The following is a 27,963-nucleotide window of genomic DNA, read 5'->3' on the forward strand; positions in this document are numbered from 1 at the left end:
TTTTATCAGGTACCTGATATATCTTCAAATGTTACTGCATGATACAACTTTTTCTTTTTTTTTAAAATTCAGTATATTTGCTTGAAGCAGCAACTAATCTCACTGCTTAACTCAAAGTCATCTTTGAAGCTAGCCTATCAGTTTCACCATTATTAGTACCTTGTATAATGAAAGTCTATTGGTGATTTATTCACACTATGAACATACAGATGTTCAGTCCAAAATGTAGTTAGAAATAAATCTCTATGAGTCTCATCTTTCCATCATGCTTAACACTTCCTCTCATTATATCCAACACAAATATTTTTCTAGATATCCTTTTATACACAAAAATATATATATATATTTAAGTATGCATATGTGTGCATTCATATATATATATATGGGGAGAAAGAATGCATATATTTTTAGAACACTGTTGTTATTTTCCCTTAAATAATATTACCGGATTGTTTCCTCTAACATTAAAGCACTAGAATCTTAAAACAGAAATATTCCCTCAAGGTCATCTGTGAGTTAAATTTGGACATATTCTCTTCATTACTATTAATTACCAATTAAATATGATACTATCAAAGTAGTGCTGTGGATAGCCTTTGTTATTATCTTTTTCCTATTCTGAATAACAGCAACATTTTGCGATTTTTGAGATCATATCAAAAGAAAAAGATTTGCACTATAGGAAGGTTCTAGATTTCCAAAATTTTTCTCAAAATCTTTTGATTCTTTTTATAAATATTCATTTTCCAGAAGAAACAACTAAACAAAAAACTCCACACTGTTTTTTCTTGCACAGACATTCAGTAACCAGAATGGCAGTGCAGGAATCAACATGCCACAAAAAGTGTTCATATCACTTATCTCTGATCTTTAGCATCTGCAGCGCTAAATGAATTGCAGAATCACTCAGGCTGGAGGGGACCTCAGGAACTCACCTGACCCAATCCCAACACACGCTGAAAGCAGGACTGAGATTCTCTTCTTCACGCCAGTGGCGCAACTGATACTATATAGACTACTTTCTCCATACCTTGCCAGGTGTGTCAGCGCCTTCATGCCATTCACTGATTCAGCCAGGAACATTGCATATGGGCTTACTGTGATACAGCACTGCCTCTGGTTACACTCACTCCAAAGTGAGTAGCAGTTCCTCACTTCCTTGGGCAAAAGGTTACAAGATCTTAAAATAAGTATCTTCTGAGGAGAGATTTTCAGATTTGAGGTAAACAGCTGAACCCATAAAATTGTTGTTGCACTTGTTACTCTACAAATAAATGCAGTTCATTAAAAACTACCTTCAATGTACAAAACTCAGCACGTAAGTATTTTATATACAAACTCACTACTAACCTTGATTAAAAGTACTACATCCTAAGAGGGCAGGAGATAGCTTTCCTTGTTGGCGATTAATTTCCTGAATTACTTTCTTTAGACCTGAATGCTTATATTCATTTTATTATTATGTAGTATTTATTTTCTTAGTATGGTTTATTATGCTGTGTATTCAAGGAACCTATTATTGTTCCATACACAATAACACAATTGGCATAAAAACACCTTCTCTTCCTCACTGCAGAAACAGTATTATAAAAAGAACTATCATACTGAAATGCATAGAAGTACTGTATACAGGAAACTTTAAGCAGTCTTTCCGACAGGGTAATAGCATAGCCAATTCATTCAATATTCACTAGGTATTAGCTGAAAATGGATTACCAAGTTTGGGTATTGCATTTCAAGCAAAATAAGGACCCACTGAAGAAAATGCAGAGGAGAAAAACAAGCACAGTCTGCAATCTAGTAAAGCATGAGGCTGAACATGGTGTCAAGCAAATGTGCTTCATCTCCACTGCAACAAAGCAGGAAGAGAGGCTGATGAGTTCAAAAGATCATGTCAGTGGCTCTGAGTCCTAAGACATGCACTGAGGGTCACAGTGCAGTGCTCTGTCTTTTCTTGCAGGAAAGGTTACATGAAATGGGTAGATTTATTTTAGAGAAGAGAGGAAACACATAGAAGCTTACCATAGAAACGCAACAAATCTTCAAACATGTAAAAGAATGCCTCAGCAAAGAAAAGAACAAACCAGTCCCCATGTCCATGTCCACCAGAGAAGAAAATATGACTTTGTTTTTCATCAGCTAAGACCCTTAGTTCACCTTGCAAAGCACTGCCCACCCAAGTGCAATGGTTCTTCTTTTCCTTACTGAAGGGCCCCTTTGTTTTAGAGAGCAGTTCTCCAATTTGCCAAGATCAGTCCAAGGTCTAACACAGTCCCCCAAAGGTTCCTTTTGCTAGATAAATGTCAATGTAATACTTAACTGGGTTAGACTACACCGACTTAGATCTTGTGTTATCATCACCATAATAACACTACAAATCACTCTCTGTTTGCAACTAGGCACAATTAGTCATACCATAGAGCAGTGAATCACTGTGTGGGGGAAAAAATATGTCTGGATTATATTTTTTTATCCTCTGGGTTATAAAGTTAAGTACATCAATAGATTTCCTATGTCATAGTTTTGTTTTCACAAGTAACTTTAAATATTTTGTTTACAACACAACTGTCTTACTGCAGTAAAAAATATGTTTTCTGTAAGTATTACTTACCAGTAAAATTTCAAGTACAGGTCCTAAAGTCTTGAAAAGATTAGAGATTTTAAATTCAACACAAAGGCACATGGACCATTTGGACATTTATAGAAAGGCTTAAAGATAGCGTGAGGCTGAAAGAATAAGTCATACATACGTTTTAATTCTCAGTTTAAAGAACACTTAATTTTTCAAAAAAACCCACATATACTACAGTACTATATAAGTAAATAACATAAATATACATTACCTGCTTGGTCTTTAAATATTTTTGATATGACGACAGGCACTTTGTGCTCAGCACCACCCTGTAAAAGATGCGTATTAACCATGAGATCTCAATTAAGACTGAAGTGAATTAGTCATACTGAAAATTAAAAGAAGAAACGAGAAGTTTTCCATACCTTTATGCTTAAGCCCAAGCCACCAACTGGTTGTCTACGAAGTGTAACAGTTCTGTGCTTTAAAAAATTGCAGAAAAAATAAATTTAGGTGAAAACACAGTATCTGAATAAGCATAGAAGATGTTTCTAAACTGTTTTTTACTTTTAAAAAACTAATTCTCGAAGGTACTCTAGAATCTGAGTGATCAAGTTCAGTTCTGAAGTATCATTCAGCACTGATTTACTGGCACTTATTTAATTCTTTAGTATAGAGAGCAGAACTTGTGTGCGAATTGCGGATGCAGACTTTTAGTATGTTTTTCTATCGCTGAAGTGATATTCTTCCTAAACAGAAATTTTTGCATGCTTTTGGTTTGTTTGGACAAATGTTTTCATGAGAAAACTATATGAAGAGCTTTGAGATGTGCATTTTCATAGATGATTTACCTTCTTTAAGTGCTATCATGTATGCATATGATATTTATTCTCATTTTTCAATCACAAATACCGATGTTTTCTAATCCGTATCTTCAGACCTATACCAATTTTTTGCAGCATTTGCCAAAAGACTTCTAGTGATAGTTTGCTTCAAATGGTTATTTTCTTGCATTTCATGTTTAAGTGCATAAAGAAGATAGATAAACATTTATCAATATTTTTCTACAGCAACCTATCATATGTTTAATAGTATGCTGAATTTGACATTTCATTAATGTGTAAATCTTGGTGCCTGACAACATAATAATAGCACTTCATCTCTTGACAATAATTATAGAGTTGAGGGGAACTTTTTTGCAACATGCTGAACAGTATTGCATAGAATGCTGTCTTTCACCACCTAGAACAGTAATTCCTGAACATGTAAGATTTTGTTTTGTTTTGTTTTTCTGTACAACAGAAATTATATATTTGAATACTCCTATATGTATACTTCCTGACTGGGTATTTCATGATTTCACTAACTCCGATAAATGTAAATTTTGATTTCAATAGTCAAGCCCATAATCTTATATTAAGAAGTTATTTTTAGCTTTTTTTCTAACACTCACCTTACTAGACACATGTTCAGATTGACTCAGGGGAAAGGGGAATACAATAAATCATAAACTTCAGTCTCATTTTAGGAGGGTAAAACTAATGCATATGGTAAAAAAAGTTAAGAATACTTTCATACTTTTCCAAAATTTCTCTCTTCTATTCCCATGAACATTATACTACACCAGTCTGTGCTAAAAATGGAAAACTGTGATATTATGACACATGATACCTGATAAGATTTATATGATTCAATTTCAGATTATATAATTCAGCTTTACTGAAATCTGTGCTAATTCAAATTGTTTCATAAGTTCTTTTCTTCATTTTGAACTGCATCAAAACTTTTGATCAAAATTATCATAGGCACTGGGAAAGTTCAGATCCAATCTGAATCAGAGTATGTCTCTACCTTTAAATTCAGTGACTCATTCCTGAGAGTCATTTTCTATGACATAAATCCTCTCTGCTTATTTAATTCATGTTTCTCTCCACCTATACTTACATCCTGTAAACAAATTATCCCAATATATCCCATCACTTTGGGATGATGGAATAAATATTTTTACAGTTTAGATTAGCTTTAGCATTATTGGACAACAAATATAAATACACTACATGGATAGCTTTAGCCATTTTATAAAAGACAAGCAAGGTATTATTTATTGGCATCTTACATATTCAATATTGCCATCTTATACATTCAATAACTAACATGTATTTTTATGCTTGATAGGTACATTTCAAATGATAATACTGATGATATAATAGAGTTTGTAGCCCTACGAAGCAATCTATTTGCATAACATATTGTAATAATCTTGATATTTATATTTTCATAGTTCATAGAGTTGCTTATTACAGAGCTTCAAATATTCCTATTAAAGGACACTTTGAAAGAAGGTATTAAACATGTACCTAAACGTTTCCTACATAGCAGCTTTTTTAATTAAAGCTACATTTAATAAATGCAAAAACTTCCTACTTTTAAAGATGTTCAAACTGCAAAATAAAATGCTAAAAGCTAATCAAGTGTCATAATCAAGATCATTTACACAAACCTATTTCAATCCTATGATCATATATCATTTGCTATGACTATGACTAGCGGTCATACAAGACCAAACATCACATTTCATTTTCTATAGATAGATTTTTGTTACTGATTTTGAATTTTAAAAAATTGAACAGTGTACAATTCCAGAAGATTAGAAGAAAGCTAATACTGGGTCAATATTGAAAACATAAATAGAGTCATGGATCTTCATTATATTACAATGCTTTAAGGTCAGATAATCATTAATCTGGCAATGAACCATCCATTCCATTATGGAATAACAGTAAAACCAGTTCATAAGGATTTAAAGAGGAATAATTTTAAAGGGGAAAAGTGTTATGGAAAATATCTTTTCAAATGACATGAATACTTGCTATGAAATTTCCAATCTTGATGACAGAGTATCAGTGTTGTAATAACCCTTATAAGGCAGTGATCTGATACCCCACAAAAACTTGATTAAAAACATAAAACTATTCCAACTAATATGGTGTATTTTAAGCACATGTAAATTGGCTAACTAAAGGATTCCAAATCAAAAAGTAATTGAGATAAAGCTACTATTTAGTGGATATGCTTCTTGTGGGATGGTGACAATACCTGGGTTATCTAAAAAAAAAAAAAAAAATCAGTGATCAAAAAAAAAATCTAAATTAATTGCAATAATGTTTGTAAGGGACACCACTTGTGATAAGGTAATGATGAACAGGACAGGTTCTAAGCATGCAGCAATTCAAAATCAAGGTCACTTAAGGTCATCCTTGTAACAAGGAAAACAGCTCAAACAAATGGAGAAAAGTACTCCATCTGGCAAAAGGTGGTCTTGCAAAAAAACTAAGTATGTGAGTCATGCTGAGTATGAGAAAAAACTACATTCCTGCATAATGCCATGGTCAAAATCAATAGTGCAATCCTACATCATCAGGAGATTATTAAGAAGGAGCAAAGAGACTATAAATTATTTCTGTATCTGGCAGTGATGCACACACTTTAAATAATACAGCTAGTTCTGATATTTTTTTTTTTTAATTTTTAAAATAGTAATATGGCCTTGAGACCTTACAGTGTACAGATATTTTTTTATCTTTATTTAAAGCACGATCTGTCATGTTATTTCATGAACACAATTTAGTTCTAAGTGTAGTATTACTAAAATACTCATGGGCTTTTTTTTATGCTAGTAAGCAGTACAATATTCAGGTACATCCACATAAATGAAATTAGTTTCACAACCTGCCAAAAGTGTCCACATTCTACAGAGCAAGAATGGAGGCAAACAAAGATTTAGGGACAATTAATTCTGTTTCAGTGATTTGAAATGCCTAAATGCTTTTTCTAAGTATTTGTATGAAATTTATCTGTTTAAAGTATCTTGTTGACCAGCTTCAGCCTTAGCTTTGAATGTTCAGGTTCAGCATTTTAACACATCATAATTTCACATTAGAAGGTAAGATGCACCTAATTCCTGATCAGCAGTGTTAATTTGGTGTTAGTTTATGTACATGACACATCTAGGGTTATACTGCACCTCTACTCAGGGCAAGGATCATTCACCACTAGATATTGAGACTACCCTTTTCTTCCTGTAACCCCTCAACTCATTCCCTGCATAGCTTCCAACACAAAAGGCAACACAAAGCTAAGATTCAAGAGACAATAGCCTGCGTATTTCTAACTTTCTAATATTTGACTTTGCAACTTTATTTTAAAGGAAGAAATTAAAAAACAATTTTGGGGGAAAAAAACCCACAAATTCACATAGTTCACTATAGACTAGTTTCCATTTAGTCCTTCATTTGGACCCTTAAATATATATATAGATGATCACTGCCTGAGCCAAAAAAAAAAAATTTGTGGGTAATTTAGAGGAGATTCAACATTAGATACCTGCTGAAAGCAAGACTCTACTGAATTCAATTTCGGGTTTTGTAGGGAAATGTGCTAAACAGTAATTATTCTCTTTTATTTGATCTCTTCTCTCTGTCCCCTCTAACTTATCCTGTTGTGGTCCTGTTCTCTTCTCAGGACCCTTCTTTGCTTTTGCTCTTCCCCATCTCGTAACTCAAACTTCTGGAAGGTATTTTTCATTTCTCCTTCAAACCAAAGAACAGACTATTTGTCTTACAATTCCAGTCTCACAAGCCACGCCTATGCTAAAATAAAGCAGGCTGGAGGTTTTTCTCCCATCCACACTGCTAAATTTTGTTTCCTTGAAAACATTATAATGACCATCCAAACTGCCTAACTGGGACACTACATGACACATGCCATCTCCTGATTTAGTCTGAGGCATTGTTTAAGAGAGTCATAACTGACTTTGGCCAAAATCGAGACAGAGAGTACACCAACACCCAGTAGATACAATTTGGTACAAGTCAAAACGTAACCAGGGAGCACACTCACATACAGTATAGACAATTGTGGTCAATGTTTAATGTGTGCTACGGCTGTGTTTTATTTTCTAGTAGAGATGAAGTCACATAGACTTGTGTATGACGGATCTCACAATAAATAAACAGAAAGAAAGAGGACACCAATATACATTAACTACATGCACAGATTTAAATTAAAGTATTTCTAATTATCCCTACAAGTACTGGTAGCATTGGTAGTCATGTACAATAAAAACATGCATGTAAAATGACATACATCTTAGTTTTAGATTTTATTTAAATTCTGATAGAAAAGCATGTAACATTCTGACAGCTGTCATAGAGTGAGACAAAGTCCTTGGTCCAAAGAACATTAAAAAAATTTCTCTTAATATACTCTGTATGATGATGCTTCTATAGCTGGCACTATAGATAGAATTGTAATAGTGTCACACTAATAAATAATTTTATAAAATATATAATAAATATAGTAATACTGGTACAAACAAATTCTTATAATTGTGAGTCAAAAGTTTAGCCAAACTCAGGTTTCATGAAAGTAAATGCAACTAACAACCCCACCTGCCAGAGCAGAATTTGCTGGTTGTGCACGAGTGACTACTGGTAACACAAGTCCTGAATGTGTGTCCTGAATTACTTTACTATTAATTCCGTCTGCTTGCCTCTGCTTTTTCCTTCAGGCTGTCAGCTGTGCAGAGTTGGAAGAACAAGACTAACTGATGATATTTTATCAAGAATCTTTTGTATTAAAACCTTTCTATACAAATGTGGATTAAATACCCAACCAACAGGTTTCAGCATAGTTAAGACCTCTGTGAAAACACAACGGTGTGCACTTACAGTATGTTTCAAATGCAGTCTAAAATAGAGAACTGATGTTCATTTATAGTGGTGACAAAATAAAGTTTCCATCAAATATTTGATTCTAGGCACGTACACTGAAATTCATAAAATGATCTATAGGGAACAGAAATCGGTAAGAATGCTGATGCCCAGCCACGGGTGTAAAGCAAGGAGGCAAAGGCAATGACAAAAGCAGATGTCTGGTTGTCCAGAGAATGTGTTAGTTGGGAAAAGCCTGGCAGACCTTTACTGTTTGCTGGTGCTCAACAACAGAAAGAGAAAGCTGCAAATCTCTTGAACACAGAAATCAGCTTCAAAGGGCTGTCCTTCCATCTTTTCTCATAGAGGAAATGAAGGCAGAATCATGGAAGATGAGAGTTATCCAGGTTCCTGTGTTAGTATCAAAGATCTCAGTACCCTCCCCAGAGAAAGAGGGCATACATACCCAGCTCATTGAGAAGATTTTCAGGAACATCATACAGCAGAACCCGCAAGACACATCTTCTGGTAGGATGCAACAAGCTGATGATGTGGGAAGTAATTCCATTGGTAGTTCTCATAATGGATGACATCAATGTATTTTCCTAATGCGAGAATGCCCTTCTTAAAACAGCGATCCCAGACAGTTGTAATGGTGGTAGATGACCACCAGGCAGATAGACAGATATATTTATAACTCCAGGCAGAAGAGTCCAAAATGTTTGACCAAATATGTGCAAGGTGGCACATCCCACAGGAATCCTGCTCAGCCCAAGAAGCACCAGGGAGGTTTGGTCCGCATTTGTACCAAAAATGTAGGGAAGTACAGGAAATAAGTCCTAGGGATGAAAATTAGGTAGCAAGAAGGGAAGCTAGAGACCTGGACTTCTATAGTGAGGTTCTCCAGAACTCTTCCAGTAGTCCCTGCAGATCTGGGGAGACAGGCAAGGTTTTAATGGCTGCCTAAAGAGATGACTCAAGGAACATGGATTCAGGTTCATCAGAAACTGGGGGCATTTTTTCAACAAAGGGAACCTGTACAGGAAGCACAGACTTCATTTGAACTGTAAAGGACCCAAAGCTGCTGGTACTTAAAATTCAGAAAGGCCACAACTAAAGTTTTAAACTGTACCGTTGGAAAAGTTGACAGGTACGGAAGACAGTATAATTATGGATGATGTTTCCATTATGGATATAAACAGAGATATTCTGTATCCTGAAGTGAAGGACAGGTCAGGCAGGGAATAATACAAACAGGAAATGTAAAACAGACTGCCAGGAACAAAGCCAAAATTGCACTAAATCTGAACTAAACAGAGGTATAAGCACTCTGGAGAGGTAGAAAAAACTCTAATATTGGGGTGCAAAGTATATAAGAAAGGTAGAATAGGCTAAATAAACATCTGAGTAAATGCCTTGTGCTACAGAGAATTTAGACTCAAATAAAACTAATAATCCAATTACCTCAACAAGTAAAACAACAGATTCCAGGTTAAATGCAAGCAAGAGTCTGTATTAGTGACCACTCAACTAGGATGATAATAGTGAGATATGCAAAGAGGCAACAGGAATGAGAAATGTAACGGTGGTAACAGACTTCACTTAACCTCTGGTAGATTGGACAGATACACATAAGGATATAATGCAGGCAACAAAAAGCAGGTCTCTATCAGTCACTGCTTCATGGAGCTCACAAGATTAGACTCTATACTTGCCTTAGTCTTGAGTATAGCATGCAGGATTTAGTTAAAATTTTCACAGCTGAAAAGATACTCTGTAATAGCAAATGCTATGTACTTTACATTCAACATTTATGCAACTGTGATCCCAAGAAGGGAACTATGCAAAAGTGAGGAATCTTGTTGAAAGGTAAAATAAAGGGGGCAGCTAAGAAAATTAAAACTTTATAAGCAGTGTGAAGAGTACTTAAGGGTACCACACTGGAAGCACAGAGCCAATGAATGACACTTATTAGAAGCACTTAATTAAGAGAAAAAGGAAAACTGCATGGCATAAACTGCATTGCATAAACATGCAAGAGGAGGTTAAGAGAGGTTATTACATGTAAAGACTGATGGACATTATATTCAAATGAAGACAAAAAAAAGGAACATAAGCAAATATAATTGAAAAACAGAATTAGGCAGTAACAGTAAAGAGAGTTCTAGCAACTGCCAAAAAGAATCAAAATTAACAATAAATCTTCAAATCTATCAGGAGCAGGAGGTCTGCCAAAGAAACTGCAGGGCCGATTTATGATCAAGATATAAAAGGCATACTCAAGAGAAAATAAGGCTACTGAAGGGAAGATAAATGAACACTTTTCATTAGTGTGAAAGAAACTAGAGACGTTCCTCCAACATTCTTTGTAGCACAAAGGATGTATGGATCTGTCTGAATTTGAAACCACTTTAGAAGCAAATTGACTAAATAACAGTAGCAAATCACCAGGGTCAGATAGCATTCACCCTGATCTTAAAGGAACTCAGGGATGAATCAAAGCAGGAGCACTGGAGTGATACTTCTCAATAAAGCCTTGATACATGAAGACTATGACATTGAAAATAAAATCCCATTTTTTTATAAAAGGTTCCAGTTAAGGTTTAGGAAACTTAAGGCCTGCACTAAACAAATTAGAACAAACTATAGGGGAAAAAAAGATCTCTAGACAGTGAGAGAAACTGTAGCAACAGAATTGGCAGGCACTTTGATGAACTTGATCTATCTTGGAAGAGACCGTGTATTTTTTAAAGATGAGTTATGGAAACAAAGGAACCATGAGGGAACAGTCTTGCACAGTTATATTGCTAATTAAAATTAGTTAGAAAATAGATAGAAAACAAGGGGATGAATTAAATGTGTAATTCTCTCAATGGAGGAAGGTCACCAGTGAAGTTCCACTGTTGTGTATGTTGCAACATGCATTATTTAAAATACTCGTGAAGAATTAAAAAAGAAAGGTAGGAGCAGTAAGATTAACTTCGCTGCTTACTGAGACAGGAAGAATAAGTGAACTGAAAATATTTGCAGAACATCTTACAAAATAGTAACCAGACAACAAAACAGCATACAAAATACAATAGCAGATCAAAGCTAGTGAGAGAGATTGTTTTTCCCAGGTACATTATTTATATAAGGAATTAGGATTGATTCTGAATCAGTCATTTCTATTAAGGAGTAAGACCTTGGGGTTAAAACAGATGGTTCCCTGACATCATCAGTGCAGTGTTCAGTACTGGTCAAAAAGACAAATCAAATTTTTGGAAGCCTTAGCAAAAGAATAGAGACAAAAAACATCATTATACCACTGTAGAAATCCAAAGTTCACCCCACCTTGAAAATTGTATACTGTTTTGGTCCCTTCATACCTGAAACTGCTAGAAAACGTTCAGAAAAAGCCGATAAGGATGATGGAAGCACAAAACCACTCCTGTACAAGGAATAACAGAATAGGCTATAACTCTTCATCCAGGAAAAGGGACAGACTAGGAATCAGGAGGCTCTTACAATACAGTAAGTTGCACAGAGGACAGTGAATGGGAATGACTGTTTTTATAGCCTTTTCCACTACAAAAACTAGGAGGCATCAAATTATACTATTAGGAACTAGAATCAGAACAAACAAAAAGAGGCAATTTCTTTGTGCAATGTGTAATAGATTCTAGAGTCTGGTGAGAAAAAAATTCTGGACATTGAATGTCTACATTTATTCAAGGGGATATTGGATAACTATAGCAAAAAAAAACCCGTTAAGATCTAACACAAAACTGCATTTTGCTCAAGAAGACACCGAATAACTTGGGGTAGGGAAAGTGTTAAGAGAAGCATCGCTCATTCTTGCCCTGTTTGGCTTTTCTAGGGAAACATTAACAGCTGCTGTTGGAAAAAGGACAGTGGGCTCAGTAGATTTTAGGTCTGACTCAGTTCTGAACTTCTTATGCAGCGAAAAAATTTCATGACTACAAAATTTGGACAGAAACGCACACTAGCTTTGCAAGCAACTATGAAAGAAAATTCTACTCCAGAATTTCTTGCCAAAACTGAATTGCAGTATTTGTGGAAAAAAGCCCTATCTTTTTGTGACATTAATGATAATGTCATTATCATTATGCACATATGCAGCTGAAAACCCAGTGTTTATGTCTCAGTCAAACATACAACCAACTTATTTCACTTTTTAGTTGCCTGCAGGTTATATGTAATTTTTCTTTTCAGATTAATTTATTTATGGTTTGAGGCTAAAGTGAGGCAGACATCTGTATCGGTCTTCAAGAAAAAAAAAACCTAAAAAAAACCCTACAGAGCTACAGTTGACTATATGATGGCTGTGTAATTTTATTTCGTTATAGGCAAGCAAAACCCTTTAGAAAGTGTTACTAATTATCAATCTGAACAGGAAAGCTGAAATTAATACTTTTTTTGCTTTTTAACTAGCATTTTTGCTTTGCTAATGATATCCTTTAACAGTATCTACAGTTTATTAAAACTCTTCATTCTAAAGGCTTTCAAAGTACTCGATGTGTATACTAGAACGATCACTCATTCCAGTTGTGTTACAAAACAGAAGTAATTATGTACCTCCCACAGCACACCACACAGTAGGCCTGTTTTGTTTTGTTTTCTGTTTCTAGGAGATTAGAGGAAGAATAAGTGCCCTGCATGAAACTTCAGGATACATTTAAATAGACAGAACGTAATTATTAAAACTGTAATTGGCCAGGATACCAACATGAAATATCCCTATCTTTCTGAGGCCTTTTATTGCAAGTTGTCAAGGATCTTATTATCATCCTTACGTCATGGATTTTATTATTTGTTTCTCAAAGGGATACTGGCTCATATCTACTGCTGTGTTTAAGAACTGGGGTAACAATTTGGCCAGGACATTCTCTAGCATCTAAGTACTGAGAAACAAATGCATTGACCAGTGTCAAATGTACCAGCAATGGAAAGAGAAGGCAGATTTACCCGCTAAATGTTTGACAGGCAGTTTGATCTGCTTGGATGTCAAGCAGTTCTTTGAGCAGGTAGGCTGGCTGTCACATTTGGACTTAGTCTATGGTGGAAGAATATGTATTTTGGAAATGTATTTTCCCGTTGAACAACAAATTGTAAACCTGAGAAGGCCACTAAAATTTTCACTTTTGTAATGCTTTAATTATTAAAGGTAATTCATACTGACTAATTGCACATGTCTGAGTAAATCTTTTGTCTTGTTCTGATGCATGAAAACACTGGAGCAGATAGGTGTTGACTGAACAAGCTTGCATATCGACAAAGACAACTGAACTGCACTTAAGAAAGCAGCCTACTCTTTGTGAAAGACTAAGATTTACAGCCACCGAGCCACTACCTAGGTACAAAATCAAAAGCACTTTTTAGGGATGAAATTCGCATAGCTGCAACAGTGGAAGGATAAAATTTAAATTTTGGAAGAAACATTTAGTTGTGATCAATCTGTCTTCCTCTCCGTCACTATCACACTCATGGGATAATGTTTACTCTGCAGGAGGGCCAGAGCATGACCAGTGGGTTTGTATCTTGTCAAAGCATACAGCTTGGAGATGGGCTTTATTTCAAAACAATATCATGTTCTGTGCACTGTGGCAAACAACTGCACTGCAGAATAAGCTGTTAAAAATGTGAATAGGCAGAAAAGATTTTGCCCCAACTTCAGATGCTGATAGCCGTAGTCCACAGATCAAAGCAGTGTGAGTAATATATTCTTAAATTCAGCCTGTATCTTTTGCTTACGTGTAGTTCCAAAAGGTGTTAGAATCCAGGGAAAGTCAATTCCAGAAGAGCTCTGGACTGAAACAACACATATAACTATATAGATAGGGGGAGGAGCGCCTTAAAAGGTCTCAGTCATCAATATTGAAATATTGAACCAGTGAGACAGAAACTTTCAAGAACTCCAGGAAAGATGCCAGGCAAGAATATATTGAAAGACAGATACAATACAAACTTTAAAACATATAAGACAGACATCATACAAAAGAACACCATGCCAACAACTGTATAGAGAAGAGACTGCTTGGAAACAGGAGGTGTAACGCTGCTTATAACAGCTACTAAGAATGATATAGCTGAAAAAAAATCCTATAGTTTTAATAGTTCTCTAAATTACATTTGAAGGTATCAATTCATTTTGAACTTATATGGTCAAATACCCATCTTTCAGGTATGAGATAGCTCTTGACAGAAAACTTTCTAGATTCTTTTAAAACACAATGACTCAACAGAAAATTGTGACTCTGGAAAGGTCTTTTATGTCTTTGTATTCGTTCATACGAAGTGACATGACTGGAGCTTAATGGGCAACATGAGAAGGCAATTACAGTCCTTATTTTTGGTACTGTTTTTTAGTGAGATTTTATATCCACCTGTCTCCCCATTATGTCATTATTACCAGGTTGTTAACACCTAGGACTGGCTCTTGTGGTAAAGGATCTTTCATTATGAAAAAGATTTTTTTTATATATCTATATATCTATCTTAACAAACAATGTACTACAGGGATTTCAGAAGGAGATTCTGCTTGAAGCACTCCACAGTCATTGATATAAACAGATAAATTTGGAAAAAGATTCTATGTATCATATTTCCCTTTTCTGTGCCAGTCTACCTGAAAATATTAATGAATGCATATATTATTTCCAAACATCAAACTGAACCACATGGTAGAAAATGCCAGGACACTTGAAATAGTCCATCTTCTTCAGATTTTGTTGAAACTATTCTAAGAAACAAGCCCATTCGCAACAGCTAGAATAGGTTAGAAAATAAAGATCACCAACACTTTGATTTATATTTATTCTTTTCCCTTCTATTAATCAGTAAATGTAAGACCACTGTACTGGCTTTAGCAGTGCCCTCCTGAGCTGCCCCGCCCCCCTGCCATGGGGCAGGGAGGTCATGTGAGGAAACACTGTGCTGGCTCCTCTCCTGGGTGGGCATCTCCCCCAGGGCTTGGATGGGGCTTGGATGCCGAGTGACTTATCTACATTAAATATAGCCATGACTAAACATGCCTTGGTACCTGAGCCCATCTAGTCCCCATGCTCAAACCACAACAGACTATTAACTTAACGGGTAACAGACTATTCCTTAAGCAAGGTAAGTGGCTAAATAGGAAGACAGGAAAATGTGAGCAAAGAAATCATTCATTGCTGCATTGTTCAGAGTAGTTCAGAGCACTTTTTGTTAGATAAACAAACTTTGTTCCCACTACTACAGTTGCATCTGTCATTTATTGGAAAGAGTAGTCTCAAAAGGCCTCCTTACTTGCTGAAAGTAAGATGTCAAATTTACTACAGGTACTAGATGGCAGGTTGACAACAGAAAATAAAAGCCAGTCTTAGGCAATGATGGCAATAACAGCAGAGCTTGCTACCCAGGCCCTTGGGAAACATGCAGGGGAAAGGAAGAAGCAAAACAAGAAAGTGCAAGATGAAGAAAGTGGAATATGGGGCCGGATGGGATACACCCGAGGGTACTGAGGGAGCTGGCCAAGCTGCTCTCCATCATTTACCAGCAGTCCTGGTTAACAGGGGAGGTCCCGGACAACTGGAGGCTCGCCAATGTGACGCCCATCTACAAGAAGGGCCAGAAGGAGGATCTGGGGAACTACAGGCCGGTCAGCCTGACCTCGGTGCCGGGGAAGATTATGGAGCGGTTCGTCCTGAGGGCGCTCACAAGCCATTTGTGGGACAACCAGGGGACCACGCCCAGCCAGCATGGGTGGGATGAGTCTCACCATGATAGTGATGATGAGGTCGAGTACTTGTGGGTAAGGATGAGGGGGAAGGCCAACAAGGCAGATATCCTGCTGGGAGTCTGTTATAGACCACCTAGCCAGGACGAGGAGGCAGATGAAATATTCTACCAGAGGCTGGCAGAAGTCTCGCAGTCGCTAGCCCTTGTTCTCATGGGGGACTTCAACTTTCCAGACGTCTGCTGGAAATACCACACGGCAGAGAGGAAACAGTTGAGGAGGTTCCTGGAGTGTGTGGAAGATGATAATTTCCTGACACCGCTGGTAAGCGAGCCCACGAGGGGAGGTGCCTCGCTTGACCTGCTATTCACAGAGAAGGACTGGTGGGAGATGTGGTGGTGGGAGGCCGGCTTGGGCTTAGCGACCATGAAACGATAGAATACTCAACATTTGGTGAAGTAAGGAGGGGGGCCAGCAAAACTGCTACCAGGGACTTTCGGCGGGCGGACTTTGGCCTGCTCAGGACACTGGTCAAGAGGGTCCCTTGGGAGACAGTCCTGAAGGGCAAAGGGGTCCAGGAAGGCTGGACGTTCTTCAAGAAGGAAGTCTTAAAGGCGCAGGAGCGGGCTGTCCCCATGTGCCGCAAGAAGAACGGGCAAGGAAGACGACCGGCCTGGCTGAATGGGGAGCTCTGGCTGGGACCCAGGAAAAAAAGGAGAGTTTATCACCTTTGGAAGAAGGGGCAGGCAACTCAAGAAGAGTACAGGGATCTCGTTAGGTCATGCAGAGTGGAAATTAGAAAGGCAAAAGCCCAGTTAGAACTCAACCTGGCCACTGTCATGAGAGACAACAAAAAATGCTTTTACAAGTATATTAATGACAAAAGGAGAGCCAAGGAGAATCTCCATCCTTTATTGGATGCGGGGGGGAACGTTGCCACCAAGGATGAGGATAAGGCTGAGGTACTCAACGCCTTCTTTGCCTCAGTCTTTAATAGTCAGAGCAGTTATCCTCAGGGTACTCAGCCCCCTGAGCTGGAAGACAGGGATGGCGAGCAGGATAAACCCCCCATAATCCACGAGGAAGAAGTTAATGACCTGCTACGCCACCTGGATGCTCACAAGTCTATGGGGCCGGATGGGATCCGCCCGAGGGTACTGAGGGAGCTGGCAGAGGAGCTTGCCAAGCCACTCTCCATCATCATTCTCCATCTCCATCAACAGGGGAGGTCCCGGATGACTGGAGGCTTGCCAATGTGACACCCATCTACAAGAAGGGCGGAAGGAGGATCCAGGGAACTACAGGCCGGTCAGCCTGACCTCAGTGCCAGGGAAGATTATGGAGCGGTTCATTTTGAGGGTGCTCACGAGCCATGTCCGGGACAACCAGGGGATCAGGCCCAGCCCGCACGGGTTCATGGAAGGCAGGTCCTGCTTAACCAACCTGATCTCCTTCTAGGACCAGGTGACCCGCCTCGTGGATGAGGGAAAGGCTGTGGATGTGGTCTACTTGGACTTCAGTAAAGCCTTTGACACTGTCTCCCACAGCATTCTCCTAGAGAAGCTGGCGACTCACAGCCTAGACAGGTGCACTCTTCGCTGGGTAAAAAACTGGCTGGACGGCCGAGCCCAGAGAGTTGTGGTGAATAGAGTTAAATCCAGTTGGTGGCTGGTCACGAGCAGTGTTCCCCAAGGCTCAGTTTTGGGGCCGGTCCTGTTCAATATCTTCATCAATGACCTGGATGAGGGGATCGAGTGCTCCCTCAGTAAGTTTGCAGACGACATCAAGCTGGGCAGGAGTGTTGATCTGCTGGAGGGTAGGAAGGCTCTGCAGAGGGACCTAGACAGGCTGGATCGATGGGCCGAGGCCAGCTGTATGAGGTTCAACAAGGCCAAGTGCCGGGTCCTGCACTTTGGTCACAACAATCCCATGCAACGCTACAGGCTTGGGGAAGAGTGGCTGGGAAGCTGCCCGGAGGAAAAGGACCTGGGGGTGCTGGTCGACAGCCGGCTGAACAGGAGCCAGCAGTGTGCCCAGGTGGCCAAGAAGGCCAATGGCATCCTGGCCTGTATCAGAAATAGTGTGGCCAGCAGGAGCAGGGAGGTGATCGTGCCCCTGTACTCGGCACTGGTGAGGCCGCATCTCGAATCCTGTGTTCAGTTTTGGGCCCCTCACTACAAGAAGGACATGGAGGTGTTGGAGCGTGTCCAGAGAAGGGCAACGAAGCTGGTGAAGGGCCTGGAGCATAAGTCTTATGAGGAGCAGCTGAGGGAACTGGGACTACTTAGCCTGGAGAAGAGGAGGCTCAGTGGAGATCTCATCGCGCTCTACAACTACCTGAAAGGAGGTTGTAGCGAGGTGGGCGTTGGTCCCTTCTCCAAAGTAACTAGCGATAGGACGAGAGGAAATGGCCTCAAGTTGCGCCAAGGGAGGTTGGCAGGCTGTGAATCTTGTAATTAACCAGGTAAACAATCAAAGAATGTATTGAAAAATAATGTAACAGCTTTTCCATAAAACTACATTGAGGGTGGAGTGTCAAGCAAAGAATTTTATTACAAATAAGATTTGCTCTACTGTTGGTTATAACATGTCTGGCCTTCAGGAAAAACTTTTTGCTCAAAGGGTGCCTGTATAAACTTCAGTCCCAAGTCTGTGTAATTTTACTAGACTGTTTTATATTCTTAGAAATAGTTGCATTGCATAAAAAGGCAGCATAACTCGGAAAGTGGAACAAATTATTATGACTATGGAAATGTAAGTCAAAAAACCTCAAGAAAGGGAGGGAAAGACACAAATTAGTCCTCCATGGCATCATGTGATGCCTCATTCTCCACTTCCATGAAGAAGAGGCAAGCTGTAATAAGGAACACGCAGACAGAAAGGAAAAGATTATTCTGAATGGGAAAGAGAGTTTTGAAACTTAACTCTTTGCATTGCACAGGATCTCACCTTTTCCCAAAAGGAACAGGAAGAATGCAGCTATAAAAATCGACCGAGGCATGCCAGTCGCTGTTGAGTTTTGTATAGAGACAAAGCAGAGCTTTTCACATGCTAGTGAAGATCTGGGACAGCTGCACAGAATCCTTACTAAATATGGTATAATAATATATTTTTATTGGTTCATCTTATTATAACTGTTTCCACTACTGTAGATCAAAGATTTTTTTGGGGGGAGTGTTTTTGTTTTTTTTTTTAAATAGAGTAAAATGAAGTTACTAATTTTAGTTTCACAGCCTGCCAACCTAAAGGAGAATTATACAAAAGACAGAACCAGATTGTTCTCATGGATGCACCAAGGAAAAAAGATGAGAGGCAACACTCACAACCTGCAGCAAAGGAAATTCCAATTGAGCATAACAACGTGAAATAATTCCACAGTGAAAGCAGTTAAGCATTAGAAGAGGCTGCCCAGAGAGGTGGTAGCATCTCCATCCTTGGAGGTATTCTAAACGTGAATGGACAAAGCTCCAAGCAACTTGCCCAAACTTGGAAGCTATCCCCGCTTTGAGCAGTGGGTGGAATTAGATGACCTCAAGAGGTCCCTTTCAATCTAAATTATTCCATGTTCTATTCTAGTAAAGATGACTGTGACAAACCCCACTGTAGTTTATGCTCCAGGGTGTGGTGATCATATTAAACGTGTCTGAATTAAACACATTCAGTCTTGGTATGAGTTCTCAAGAATCCTCGGGAACTCCTCCACTGAGTTGTAAGATGCTTAATTTGGGACAGGGGTTTTCTTTGGCAAGTGGTATGAGAGAACTCGGGACTCAGACTGTTCTCAGACTGATGATACAGATTAAGTTTATGCAGATAATCCACAAATACGGATTTCCAGAGATACTAACAACATACATAAGACCCTGTGGCAAGATATGATTATACTTCTTTCTTTTTGCATTAAAAATAAGCTGATTTCTTTCAAGTAAAAAGGCATCCTACAACAATGAATTATAGCTAAATCTTGCCAGAACACAACTGTTCTTTATTTGAGTAATTTCATTTGCATTCACTTTGCGTAACATTTCACATGTTGGCTGGCATAAAAACAAAGATGAACAGTAGAGGCTGCACCCATCAATATCCTACGCGCCATAACTGGAAAGGCATATGCTTCCATCACAGTCAGATATTTTGCCCCTAACTGTTGAAGATTTTAAACTGCTACACAAGCTCCCACAATATATACAGTTCCAATTTACCAATCCTGACAGTCTGTCATGGCTCCATGTATAACAGATTAATTGGAAATTTAATAAAGGACACATATGTTGTGTACATATGCCTCGTTTACCATGAGTAACACCAATGTTGTGCTGCCTTTCTTTTCTGTCTTGTTGGTATGAATGCTTACCCTCAGCTGGACTCTTCCCATGTCTCAGGGAGAGATTATTTTTCAGGGATACCCATAATGTCCTTGGCATTGTTCTATTCTGTTACATTCATTAGCCTTTTTACTTAAACTACTTACTCTTTTAATCTTTAGTAATAAAGTTTTTTGACATACTGATGAATACTTGTATTTATTATTTATTTTGTGATACAAACTTTTAACTGTTCTCAAAGTGACAGAAACACAAGCTTATGATCTTTCATAATAGAGATCCTAAGGAATTACTTGATAGCTATCTTCTAAATATCTAGGTCAGTTTTCCAGAGCATGGAAAACAAATAACAAATGGTTAAATAATGTATTTTTTCTGTACAAGTGATGTTAGTTTCAAAAGGAAGAGTCTTTCGTTAATCACCCACTTGAAGTTTCCAGAAAGATAGAAAACGTTAATCATTAGCTTTCTTAAAAGTAATTTTGGACTAAAATGCCATACCAACGATGGTAGAACAGGCACTGAGCAAGGAGTAATATTAGTAGTTACCTAGACAGAAAATTCCTTGGGTTAAAAAAAATTAACTTTCAGACTTTAATGCAGACCGTTCCCTAGAGGTTTGCTAAAATAACATTCTTCTCTGTCCTTATTAGCATCTGAGTTATAAAGAAAAAGTCGTAACAGTCTCATCAGCGATTTAAACAGTACTTTCAGGCACTGTTTCTATTTTTGGAATCAACAAAACAACTAATCTTGCTATTTTTCTTCCCTTTTCACCTACCTTGCTTCATTCTGATAAAGTCCAGCTAAGACGCGGCTTTGAAGCAGGACAATTAGGTCCCCAGGATGCAAAGGTTTTTGTTATTTTAATTCTACTAGACTCACATAAGCCTCTGAGGAGTCGTCTTCCAATCAAGACGCCAGGAGCCTGCATTAGAAACCTATTTGCCCAACCACTGACCAAGTCAGAGACAATTCAGCTCTATGAGGACTGATTTTGAAAAGTCAGACGCATTTCTTTTCTTTTTCTTACTTTGCAAGTGGAATTACCAGGAAAAAAAGATACAGAAATATAACACAAAGTAAAAGAAAGAAAACTTGCTTATGAAAAGAGGAGAGGCATAAAACTGTGGGCTGACAACAGGAGAAGGATGATAGCAATATACATGGAAGAAAAACAAAGAATATTAAGGGAGTGCGGCACTGTATGTAAGAAATTAATTTTAGCATGCGGAATGACAAAAAGTTAAAGCAAAATCATCCCTTAGTGAAGCATGAAGTATAAAAATGAATGCCTCCCTGAACTGAAAAAGGATCTCTCCCTGTCTGTCATACAATTAATTCCCTTCTGTGAGTATTTTTAAACTTTAAATCTGGGGGCATAAAAAAACCCCTTCTGTTAAAAATACTTAGAAGAGAGTGAAAAATGTCTATTTATTTTCAATACACCATTTCTGTCAATACCTTTGCACTTGGCTTCTATGAGTGTGCACCAATTCTGATGCACTCATACATTCTCCTTTTTCCTACGAATCCGAAAACCCCAAACATAACACTGTGTCTTGAAGACTTGCTTAGAATGCTTGGATTTGCCAAGTAGGAAGTTCTGAAACACATCCTGGTGGAAAGATCACACGTTTAATCACATAGATATAAAATATATAAATATTATATATAGTTACATATAAATTATTTCTTTATAAACGTAACAGTGTAAAATAAAACACTGGAAAATATTGTTTCCCACAATGGTTCCACTTCCAGAAGGATTTTTATAGATATTTAAAAGCCATCTTGTCTACTGTGAAAAATGTGAAAACTAAGGAAAAGAAACAGTTGCCTTTACATCTTGAATTTCACGAACCATGCTCTTCTCTCTCATTACTCTACATCCAAGTCCAAGATAGCAAGAACTAGTGAAATGGGCCATTAAATTACAGAAAGCCAGCTCTACAATTTCTCATCAAAGGTGAAGCTTTCTGAGTGCTTAAAAGTAGCACCTAAATGAACGGCAGATGGCAAAATATGAAACAAGAATAGATCTAGATGATGGCAGTAAAAGGTATTTTATAGTGAGAGACTTTTATCCTTGGGAATAATCTCTATTGCTGAAAGTCCAACCCAGGACAGTAGCACTAGTGATCACTGATGTCTTTGCCAGTCCTCACTGTAGCGTTCAGAACGAGATGGGACTAGCAGAGCTAATTATGCACAGCTGCAAATCCTGTCCTCAGTAGTTCTCAGGATCAACAAATCTGTCAGTGAAAGGGAAGCAAACGCATCCCATGAATGCTGTCCCACAAAACTGGCTGGAGAACAAAGTATTACCACAAGTAGACACAGAACTTTCTTTTTCAATAATTTTTCACTCACATATCCCACCTAAGAAGAAAAGTTACTCTAAAAACAAAGATTTTTTTTCCCCTCCTACTGTAGCAGGTGCACCCACTCTGATAAAAGACCAGGGCCATTAGGGCCACAGCGTCCTCACTTTTCACACCCTTACTTTTGTGCCTTTAGGGTGGCGTGTGCCGACCATCATGTACACATTTTGGTCGCGTGTGCACCTTGGGTGAAAAGTAGCGAGGTAAGGCCCCCAGCCAATCAGAGTTGACCACAGGTCAGATTCGACTGGCTATAAATGGAGCCCTGCCAGAGCCGGTCCTCCTCAGAGCAGTGGGTCTGCGGTCGGGGACTCTCCCCTTGGGTTGGGATGCCGCCCAAGGAAACTTCCCAAGGTTGAGAGCCCTCATCTTACATAGGTGAGTGAGTGTGCACATATTCGATCCTCATTTCTAAAGACGTCCGTAGTATCAATTCCTTGTACACCATCCTGAACCTGTGTTTTATTGATGTTGTCAGAGTGTTAATTTGATTATTGATAAGCCTCATTTCTAGTTAGTTTTCTGCTAAACAACTTTGGTTTAAATAAAGTTCATTTTTCTATCATCTGCCTAATTTGATTTTGTGAGCCTCCGTGACACCTACATATTTGAGTTGACTACAGAAAGAAGGCAAACAAGTTATTTCTATTTTTGTTGCAAATGAACTAGTTTGATGAATGCCCATGTGTAAAATAAAGATTAACTATGAATACCTGAGAAAGAAAAGGTATAGAAAGAAGGAGAATAAATCAGTAAGACAATGTGATTGTTTATGACTGCTATAGAATTGACTTTCAGGTTACAACTTTCTATTAATATTTTGCATCATACAGCACAGGGATGAAAATTATTTTCTTGAACCACTTGAAAAGTAAAGCATTTATCTCTTTGGAATTTATCTTGTCTAGCTGTAAATGTAAAACTTCAGAATTACCAAAAACAGTGCTAGAGAAGTACCAGCGATTTCAGCCTGATTTCAAATTCTAGTTTTGAGCTCCTATATACTATCAATTTATATACCATAAAAACGACAGTTTTCATCTTCATGTTACCCTCGATTGGCCTTTATATTAAATGCTAGTGTTCCAAAAGTTTTTATTTGGTTTAAAGGATAATATAGAAAAAGCAAATATTGCCATGAAGCCACAGTTTAGGGTGGCTTTTCCATTTTTCTCAGATTTAACAACAGAAGCTCAGGAGGATTGAAGATAACACTTCCAGAAAGCAACATCTTGAGGAGATCTTGCAAGGGACACAGAAAAACAACAGATCAGAGCCTTAAAATTTAGTTTTCAGATCCTTCGGCGAGAAAACTTAAGGAAAATAAGGACGTAACGTTAACAATGTTTTCCAGGAAAGGTCATCTTGGCAGGACTGCCCACGCTATCTATCAACAGTATGAGGTGGGAGAAACCCCTTCTGAATGGATTTCATATCTAGAGCCACACAATACTTTGGAAACCTAAACGTTAATTTAGGTATGAATTATACTTCAAATTCCCTCACTTTTACACATTAACACTACTTCTATAACCTGGAAAAACTGTCTCCATTTGACGTAGTCCCAGGAGTCACTCCTCTCCAGGCCTACCCACTGTGTAATCACTACTGGTCATGAAATACAACCAAGGAACTTCAGCTCATCTTGTATGCAGTGGCTGCATATCCCAGTTCTGCCTCCTCTGCAGGGATTCTTACTTTCCAGAATGTCTTTCAAAATCCAGCTCCTCAAGTATTATCAGAGCTTGTCTTCCTATCCTGTCTTCCACCAGGAAATTCCACAATTTAGGGTACCCATAAAATGTAGGAGTAAAATGCATCAAAATCAAACTCAACCCAAAGTTTGATATTAAAAGGAAGAGTCACTCCTGGTGGGTTGTTTGGGGTGGTTTTTTGTACTGTTTTAGTTTTGGGGAGGTGGTGGTGGGGGTGTTTGGTTTTTTGGGTGGGGTTTTTTGTTTTGTTTTTTGGGTGTTGTTTTTTCCTTTTTTTTCTTTCTTGAGTGATCAAAGAGTGATGATAAATATATATACAGGTTTGATACAACATTATCTCAGATGGCGCCAGCCTGCGCTGATTCAATCAAGAAGTAATCTGGGACTAGGTAGGATAGAATTTAGATTCTTTTTCTATGAAAGTTTATACACAAGGCATTTAAATACCATTGAGTCCAGAGCAATCATGTATACTTACATGCACAGACATCATATATTGCAGTCACATATTTTAGTATGACTCTTGCAACCACAATTTGCATACAACTTATAGCACTACCAGCAATGTTTGCAGTTAAAAGCTGCAGTTTTTCATGCTTCTCGGTGAAGCAGAAGTATATGCAAGCTGATTATTTTTGACCGAGGCTTATACTTATTTCAGCAAACCAACCAGAAATGGACATGCCTTTCACTTCACTGAGTGGCCTCCCACTAGTTGCCAACTGACGCAAACTTTTGAACATTTTTAAGAGCAAGTCATGTTCCACAGAGTTCCTGTCCTGGTTCCGGGTGGGACAGAGTTAACTTTCTTCTCAGTAGCTTGGGGGGTGTGCTATGTTTTAGGTTTAGTATGAAAGGAGTGTTGATGCTTTCATTGTTGCTGGGTGGTGCTTGCACCGGGGAGGGGGAGCACAGCCGGAGTGGTGGACCCAGCTGGCCAAGGGGGTATTCTATACCATGTGACATCATGCTCAGTATAAAAACCAGGTGTGTGGGGGGGCTCGCCCCTCGTTCGTGACACGCGGTCGGCGGTCGGTGAGCAGTTGCATTGTGCATCGCCTGCTTTGTATATTCTGTTATTGTTGTTGTTTTCATTGTTATTCTTACTGTCGTACCTCGTTTTATTTCAATTATTAAACTGTTTTTATCTCAACCCGGGAGCTTTCCTACTTGTACCCTCCCGATTCTCTCCCCCATCCCACCGGAGGTGGGGGTGAGCGAGCGGCTGCGTGGGGTTTATTTGCTGGCTGGGGTTAAACCACAACAGTTCCATGGACAAGTTTTGAAACTAGTACATAATGTTTCTAACTACTAAAAGCTATTTCAAATTATTTTTTGTGTGATATTAAACAATTTATATAAATATTTACTATGACAGGAATGAAACGTATTTGTGTTATATAGGCAGACTCCCTCTCTCTGACATACTCACATATGCATATACGGATACCCGCTATATACTTTTTTGGCTCCTAATTCTTAGCAGAGTATCACAAAGTCACTTGATGTCACCTAGTGCCAGATTTTATGTTTACATGACATGTGCAATACAGCAAGCAGACAGAAAGGCTCCCCCTTGGCCCTCTCTGAGGAGGCTGCCATGAATTGTTCACTCTAGCAAATACCAGCACAGTTAATGAATTTTTTTTTACTCAATAAAATTTGGGATACCTACACTTAGTTTTAAGAGGAACGCTGTATATATGAGGAAATAAAATACACTATTTTGGGACATCCATAACCTAGACACCACTGCTGTACTGCTTATGCAAAATGCCACCAGTTTTTCTAGTGGCATTATTAAATGGTGATACAGAAGATTCCCCTATAGCTTAGGAGCACCACATGTTTTGAAAACGCAGCATAACTGAATTTTGGGGGAAAAAAGTACCACATACATGCTGGCACTGATTAAGCCCCATCTGTGCCTGAAAGAGAATTAAAGTGAAATAAGTGTCTGTCAAGTGTTCTCTCAGCCAGCTCTATGCCCTTGAACAGACATCCTGTCAATACTTGATACACAAATGAAGAAAACTGGTGTATTAGTTTCCTCTTAAAACGCTTTCAATGGGAAATACTCTTTTTTCTTCATTTAATGGCCTGACAATATTTGGTGGAAGAATGCTGTAATCTCAGTATTTATAGACATCTTCTGTCTTGTTAAGGTTACATATGTCAGAATAAAGGATATATAGCACTGGCCAAAAAAAAAGTTTTTATACGCAAGAATATAGGCATGCACAAAAAACTCAACAACTGATCATAACATGTATTTCTATTACCCAATAAAAACTCTTTCACTCTAATACCATAAACTCATCTCTGCAGAAGACATTAAAGTGCACAGTCGAAAGCATAGAGATATAGAAGCACTTACATTTGCACTGTGATCACTTCCACTGACACAGACGACATCTTGTTTTTGAATTGTTAATACCTCTTTTGTAAGCTTCAGTCGGATGTCATAAGCATTTTCAGATACTTCATCATACAACAATGCAATACCAGTTTTAGTCTGTGAAAGCAAAGCACAGAAACAAAAATTTAAGAATATGAACGTTTCATAATGATAAATAACAACCTCTATCCCATTCAATACCTAAAACACATATAAATGAGCATTGTTTACAGAAAGTGGAAAACTGGTCTGCTTTTCAGTCTTCAAATGGATTAGACATAAGAAGTCTCTTCTGTACTGTAAAATATGGGCTAAATGGTCTTTGAAGTAGACATTAATATGTAAAAAAGACTAATAAAAAAGAATATAATTCTCCATTGTAATGTTCCACAAAGGATTGTTGCCATTGAATTATGTCCTATTTGTTTTTAATTGTACGACTTATTATGAAACTGTATTAGAAGCAGATAGGTATGTATAAATGTAAGTGAACAAATTTTCTAGTTTCAGCAAGAAATGGAGAAGTGCAGTGTTGTTCCTGACTTAGAGATGTTCCTTCCACTGTGTCAGAAAAAGTCCTGTACCCTTCATAAACATTGCCTTTAAGATACAGAGTTCTATTACAGTAGAAAATTATGTTTTCATATTGTAAAACACACAAATAAATACAGGTGTTACAGGATTTCTATTTTTTTAGGTTAAGATGGACATACATTTCTGAATTGACATCATCACTGGACTAATAACTAGTAAACTCTATAGGATAGTCAAGTATTTGGTATAAACAATGTCTTCTCCATGAGTAGTAGAAAGGAAATTATATTTTAATTTTTGGTTTATTTTCTTACATGCAAATTTCCCACTAATATTCAGTCAGATACTTCCTTAAACAAAAACTGTGGAATTAGGACTGCTTACAGCTATTTGTTAAAATAAGCAGACTAATGCAATTTCAGAGCTTTACAGTCATTGCACAGAAGAGAAAAAGCAAAACACCTGTTCTGAAATGGATGATCATATTTAAAAGTAATATTTGTTTATTATTTTATAATGTATATAACAGCATCATCACAACACTGCACTTTCCTCTATGCAAGTGAAGAATAATCAAGCATAATTTAAGGTTTAGCTGCAGCATTTG

The 27,963-nt window shown here is 38.0% G+C and overlaps 1 protein-coding gene across 1 annotated transcript in view; it reads right to left on the reverse strand.

The window, feature by feature from the left end:
- The window catches only part of SNTG2 (syntrophin gamma 2), a 326,817-nt gene that overhangs the window by 158,820 nt on the left and 140,034 nt on the right, over positions 1 to 27,963 (reverse strand). Inside the window, exons 2-4 of the mRNA XM_075145143.1 lie at positions 26,802 to 26,939; positions 2,998 to 3,054; positions 2,844 to 2,901 (exon numbers count right to left, since the gene is read on the reverse strand). Of these exons, the coding sequence (XP_075001244.1) occupies positions 2,844 to 2,901; positions 2,998 to 3,054; positions 26,802 to 26,939 (253 nt within the window). The remainder of the gene's footprint in view (positions 1 to 2,843; positions 2,902 to 2,997; positions 3,055 to 26,801; positions 26,940 to 27,963) is intronic.

The sequence above is a fragment of the Calonectris borealis genome, chromosome 3 (genome assembly GCF_964195595.1).
Source record: "Calonectris borealis chromosome 3, bCalBor7.hap1.2, whole genome shotgun sequence".
Classification (NCBI taxonomy): domain Eukaryota; kingdom Metazoa; phylum Chordata; class Aves; order Procellariiformes; family Procellariidae; genus Calonectris; species Calonectris borealis.